This window comes from Gadus morhua, chromosome 18 (assembly GCF_902167405.1).
Source record: "Gadus morhua chromosome 18, gadMor3.0, whole genome shotgun sequence".
NCBI classification, from domain to species: Eukaryota; Metazoa; Chordata; class Actinopteri; order Gadiformes; family Gadidae; genus Gadus; species Gadus morhua.
In genome coordinates this window covers 5,154,567-5,161,072 of record NC_044065.1, presented here as the reverse complement: position 1 = coordinate 5,161,072, position 6,506 = coordinate 5,154,567, and the positions used below count along the sequence as shown (strand labels likewise).

Genomic DNA, 6,506 nt, shown 5'->3' with positions numbered 1-6,506 from the left:
AGCAGAGAGACCCCAGAGTGACACCAGAGACAGCAGAGAGACACCAGAGAGACACCAGAGACAGCAGAGAGACACCAGAGAGACCCCAGAGAGACACCAGAGACAGCAGAGAGACACCAGAGAGACCCCAGAGAGACACCAGAGACAGCAGAGAGACACCAGAGAGACACCAGAGAGGCACCAGTGACACCAGAGAGACACCAGAGAGACACCAGAGAGACACCAGAGAGGCACCAGAGAGACACCAGAGACAGCAGAGAGACACCAGAGAGACCCCAGAGAGACAGCAGAGAGACACCAGAGAGACACCAGAGACAGCAGAGAGACACCAGAGAGACCCCAGAGAGACACCAGAGACAGCAGAGAGACACCAGAGAGACCCCAGAGAGACACCAGAGACAGCAGAGAGACACCAGAGAGACACCAGAGAGGCACCAGTGACACCAGAGAGACACCAGAGAGACACCAGAGAGACACCAGAGAGGCACCAGAGAGACACCAGAGACAGCAGAGAGACACCAGAGAGACACCAGAGAGACACCAGAGAGACACCAGAGACACCAGAGAGACACCAGAGAGACACCAGAGAGGCACCAGAGGCACCAGAGACAGCAGAGAGACACCAGAGAGACACCAGAGAGACACCAGAGAGACACCAGAGACAGCAGCAGCAACAGCAGCCCCCTCAGGCAGCAGACGGCTTCCCTTCCCAGCAGGCGTCATCTCCTCTCCCCTCCTGGTGACGCCTGGCTTATCGCTGGGAACCCGTCGCAGATAGAGGGGAAACAGAGACGGCAGCGAGACGCACGACTACGGGAACACCAGAGCAGCAGAGGAGATGGACTCACAACGTCATGAAGAGAGTTATTTGTGTGTGTGTGTGTGTGTGTGTGTGTGTGTGTGTGTGTGTGTGTGTGTGTGTGTGTGTGTGGTGTGTGCGGGTGTCTGCGTGCTAGTGTGTGTGTGCATGTGTGCGTGTGTGTATGTGTGTGTATGCATGAGTGCGTGTGTGTGCGTGTCCTTGCGTGTGCGTGCGTGTGTGTGCGCGCATGTGTGTGTCTGTGTGTCTCCTGTGAACAGCACAATTGAGCAGATAGACTGGCAGGGAGATAGAGAGAGAAAAACAAACAAATAATAATTGAATGGACGGAAGAATGAGAAAAAGAAACGTCAGGAAGAAGTCTCTCTGTCAACCAGAGGTTTAAACATTAACAGCTTATCTCCCAGGCGTCCTGTGAGCTGAACACATTAACGAAGGTCAGTCAGACGGGGTGAAGAAGAGGATGTTTTCAGCACGTCCATCCTGGCCCAAACACTTACAAACAGCTTGGGCACTTTGTTTTTGTTACGCGCATGAATAGGTATGGAGGCGCTCACCCTTTCACCACCTGCTCCATGTTCACCCATTCACGACACAATGGTGTCATGAAGGGATATGAATGACCGGCCACGACCGTCCAAATGCACAGGTCCTGTTTAAAGGTCAACCTGGAAGTTACACTGTGTTCAATTCACCGTTCAGTGACCACATGTTGGCCTGTTACAAAACCCCACGAGTCAATCAGTGTCTTTCTCACGGTCTTAAGTCCTTTATGTGCTATGAGGCTCGATACGAGTAGTTTGTACCGTTTCTTATTCCAGCATTCAATTTATAGCTTTTTTATTTGAATATTATATGCACCATGTGTATTATACTACTATATGTCTTTATTAGCTTTTATTTTGACTTTATGTGCATTGTTCTTAAATACTGCACAGTTAAGGATCCACAGAATTTAAGTTTTGCATTTAAAGACAGACTAGTGGAAACGGACAGATGACAAATCCCTAGAAATGGTTTGAGTGAACTGGATATTCAAGAACAAAAAATCAGTTTTTAGAAAATGGTCAAACGTGGTTATCTGAAGATGAGAAGCTGCATGCAGGCAGTAATATATATCAGCTGGCCTGTACGATCAGAGCCACTTTCTGGTGTAACACGATCATGTGGCCTGTTGATGAAAGACTCTGTTAGCGCTAGCAGCTATCATAAAGCTAGGAATCGCAGCAATGATGCATTGCTCTCGCATTAGCTAACATCTTAATCAGCGGGCCAGTCTTTCCCGATTAAATTAAAACACAATGGAACCGTCTCCAAAAGGCCTGATTAGGTTAACATGATGTAAATGGACGATTGATCACCCATCAGCTTTGTTTCAGACTTCTGGCCTCTGAACTCCATGTAATGAGGATGACTCCTCATTATGAGGGTTGATTCCCGTTACCGGGTTGTGATGCTGCATCTTACAACAATTCATGATGACCGACAAACCGCCTGAACTCAGAATGATATAATTGATTATTATTATCTAATATATACAGTCCAAGTTCATTAGGAAAATAATGAAAAAGTATTCAATATGTTGTTGAACATATGGATACTCATTTCAGTGAAGCTGCTGTAAATCTCGTCTAGCAGCCTGGGGTTGGACCCCCGACAAAAGGTCCTCTGTTCTATCCCAGTTCTGTCATTACACATTTACACGTCTCCGCTAATACGTATTACACTCATAGCATGTAATCAATGTCATCTCACCCGTCTTCCTCAGACCAATACAAGCAAAGGCATCTTTAACCCGCGGGTTTGAATCCTGACTTTGCGATCATGGCACAGGGTCTGTAGTCTTTCAAAACAATGACAAACACTCTGACCTGGAAGGGAACTTTGGAAGGAGAAATTACTTAATACTTTACTTTACTTTTTTTTTATTAACGGGTCAGGTTTTAGCAGAGGCGGCAGTGTTTTCAGAGAAGCATGTTCCCTTCATCTCTGAGGGCATAGCATGGTCCTGTTATGATTCAGTACAGTCATGTTTACACATAGCTTCTTTAACATCAATAATCATTCATATTCCAAAAGCCTCATGAAAAATAATATTATGATTATTATTGGTCGTAGTAGTAATTGTCATGGCAGCAGCGGCAGCTCCAGCCCTGTAGTATTATTAGTATAAAGTCTCTGGTTGTTCCCACCAGAGACGTAAACAACAACCCCCCCCCCCCCCACAACCACACACACACACACACACACACACACACACACACACACACACACACACACACACAAACACACACACAACTACACACACACACACACGCACGCACACTCACGCACGCACGCACGCACGCACGCACGCACGCACGCACGCACGCACGCACAAAGGATCTCATCTCACCAGCAGCTGGCAGGAGGACTTCTGATTCAGGAGGAACATAAGAGTCACCGTTCTTTACAGAAGGAGCACTGTCTGCCTGTCTTTCTATCTGTCTGCCTTGTTCGTCATATCTGTCTTGTTAGTCTTTGCCAATAAGATGTGATTGTTTTGTCTTTCCTTTTTGCAGTCCTGGTTAATGTTGCTCTAATTGTCTGTCTGTCTGTATTTCTGCATTTCTGTATCTCTGTATGTCTTTCTGTTAGTGTATCTGTCTCTCTGTGTGTTTATCTGTCTTTCTGTCTGTCTGCCTGTGTGTCTGTATGTCTGTTTTCCGTGTCTGTCTGTCCATCTATTGATCTATCTGTACGCCTTCACGTGAAATGTCAACCAAGACAGCAGCACTGAGGTTCATGAGCTCCATTTGGTTAAGTGTGTTGCAATATTCTATGTTTAACATATATGTTTGTTGTTTTATTCTATATTTACCTACTGTTTATGCTTGTTGGGTGTTTTTCCTAATTGTGCCCTTCCTGTTTCTCACGATGCTGAACTCATATTAGTTCTCCAGGATCTCTATCCTATCTTTTCTTATCTTAGCTTATGAGAAGATTATTTTAATGTATTCCTGATGCAACAGTGAACTCTAATATGTTTTGATTTTGTAACCTTATGAATACAATGTAATAGCACCCCCCCCCCCCCCCCCCACACACACACACACACACACACACACACACACACACACACACACACACACACACACACACACACACACACACACACACACACACACACAAACTCACAAACGAAAACAACCGTCAACCTCACATCATGTCTCCAGCTGTCTCTTCAGCAGCAAAGAGGAGCTCCGCTGACTTTGACGGCTTTGTTTCAGAACGTCGCGTGACGAGTTCATAGTTCACAGACATCACTCCTCTGCGGCAGCACTTACCGTGTGTTTGGGGTTTCATACTCACACCGTTTTGGTTTCTGGATGATGGCCCATGAGTGTTTTTTATTATGATAACCTGGTAGATGCCATGTCTATGGTTCTCTTCCTAATATTTAGCCATGTGATATAATATATGAAAGTATATGATAATATTTGATTGTATGTGATATTATATGATACTATTTCAGGTTGAATGAGAAAGATACAAACAAAGAAGTAATGAAATATTTGGTTTATTGTTTTTTTCGGGTTTTTCTTTTTCTTAATTTCTCTAAAAAAATCGAACATTCACAATAAATATAATAATGTAAATAAAAAAGATTGTTCGGAATGCAACGGAACATTCAAGTACAATTAGCAGTCAGAAAGTTCATACAAAGTGTAAACGACTGGTTTTCTTTTCTTCACATGAGGGGATCCAAGGCACCCCCCCCTCCTGGTCTCTGGTCTCATGGTATCTGGTTCAAAGGCATGGCGTCAGCACAACACATGGTTTCAGAAGCAGATATGTGAAGCCTGCACACGCTATTTATTTCAGAAGCCACATCACAAGACGCGTTGACGTGATTCGACAAGCGACATTCGTCAGATGCTGAAGTCGGCGGGTCTTCTTCCCGCCCTCCGAGCTCCCGAGAGTTCATCAACAGGGGCACCAGCCCTCTGAGAAGATACGTTGCCCCGGGGAGAGAGACACGCACCGTGTCCCCCGAGTTTCTCTGAATAGCCCCCAAGTGTCCCCGAGTTTCCCCGAGTGTCCCCTGGCCGGACTCGGACGAACAGCCCAGTATGAGCGCGTGCGTAAAGCCGCCGTCTGGATGAAGCGGTTCAGGCGAAGCGCCTTCGGGTTGCCGAGGTTCCCATCTTTACAAAGATTCTTCTTCTTCTGTCTACCTGGACTCCCTGCTGGTCTTTAGCTGATGGAGCACCTCTCCTTCTCCTTGCCCCCACCCCCGCCCACCGCCTTCTCCTTGATGTACAGCAGGTCGCTGTGCACGCTCGGGCGGCGCGCAAACGGGGCCACAATGCCGAACGCATCCCCACTGTCCTTCAGCTTCTTGCTCTTCACGGACTTCCTGTGCAGCATGTCCGCGCAGTACTGCACGGACACCTTGCGGTGCAGGTCTGGACTCATCTCGTGCGGCAGCTTGGCCATGGTGAATAGCGTCTGGAACATCTTGTCCACGTTCTCGTTGCGCTTGGCCGAGATCTCGAAGTACGCGCATTTCTCGTCCCCGGCCAGCAGCTGCTCGATATCCTCCGGCTGCACCTCGCGGTGCATCTCGCGGTCGCTCTTGTTGCCGCAGATGACCAGCGGCACGTCCACGTGCTCCTTGGTCTTGTTCTTTAGGCACGACTTGGTCTCGAAGATCTGTCGCTTGAGCCGCTGAACCTCCTGGAACGAGTCACGGTTGTCGAGACTGAAGACCAGGATGAACACGTCGCCTGAGGGGAAGAGGGGAGGAAAGGCACGTTAGTTATTGTGCTTTTGAGTCGCAATGATATCAGAATGAAGCAGGAATGCAATGTCTAGTATTTGCGATCGTTAATGTGGCGGAATACTCCGGTGCGTAATGCAGTGATTCCATTACGCACCGGAGGTTGAGCATCGAGATGTGAAACTTTAATGATTCCTTGAATTAGAATTGTCTCAACACAACTTGAGGTGCCTGTTAAAGCAAAACCAGGATGCAGAAAGTAACATACCTGTGAGAATGGAGAGCCTCCTCATTGCGGGGAAGGGATGGTTCCCCGAGGTGTCCAAGATGTCCAGCTGGTAAACGTCCCCTTTGATGCTGTAAAGTTTCCGGTGGAAGTCCTCGATGGTCGGTGTGTACTGCTCCTCGAAGCGGCTGTTCAGGAACCGCGAAACGATGGCCGTTTTCCCGACCTTAGTTGAGCCCAGGATCACCATCCTGTAGCAGTTCTTAGCCGGGATGTCGTACTCGCTCTCAGACGGGGACATCTTTTTGATCATGGTTTAACGGATTAAAGTACCCGGTCGCTGGTGTCGGTTAGAAGGAGGATAGAACTCTTCTATACTTCTTGAAGACTCGTTGGCTAGTGAATGGTTTCTGTCTGACGGAGCGCGCAGCGCCCGGTATATATCCCCGCCGCGCGGCCACGCCCCTCCTCGCGGCGCGTCACGGATCGGCGAGAACTCTCCGATCCACCGGGAGGAGAGGAGCACGGAACAGAGCCCGGCTGGAGGGGGATGCGTCAGTGTGTGTGTGTGTGTGTGTGTGTGTGTGTGTGTGTGTGTGTGTGTGTGTGTGTGTGTGTGTGTGTGTGTGTGTGTGTGTGTGTGTGTGTGTGGCGCGCTCGAGCGGGACACGACGGAGCGGAGGGAAGAGGACGCGTCC

The 6,506-nt window shown here is 48.2% G+C and overlaps 1 protein-coding gene across 2 annotated transcripts; it reads right to left on the bottom strand.

The window, feature by feature from the left end:
• Positions 1 to 4,363: 4,363 nt before the first annotated feature.
• On the bottom strand, positions 4,364 to 6,239 carry rasd1 (RAS, dexamethasone-induced 1). 2 transcript variants are annotated; one of them, XM_030341032.1, is made up of 2 exons: positions 5,851 to 6,239; positions 4,364 to 5,515 (listed from the first exon to the last, which is right to left on the bottom strand). In XM_030341032.1, the coding sequence occupies exons 1-2, from the start codon at positions 6,119 to 6,121 to the stop codon at positions 5,034 to 5,036; spliced, it is 753 nt and encodes a 250-aa protein (XP_030196892.1). In that variant the 5' UTR covers positions 6,122 to 6,239; the 3' UTR covers positions 4,364 to 5,033. The 2 variants fall into 2 exon arrangements, with proteins under 2 accessions (XP_030196892.1, XP_030196891.1); XM_030341031.1 differs by having other exon boundaries at positions 4,364 to 5,589; positions 5,851 to 6,237.
• Positions 6,240 to 6,506: the final 267 nt, after the last annotated feature.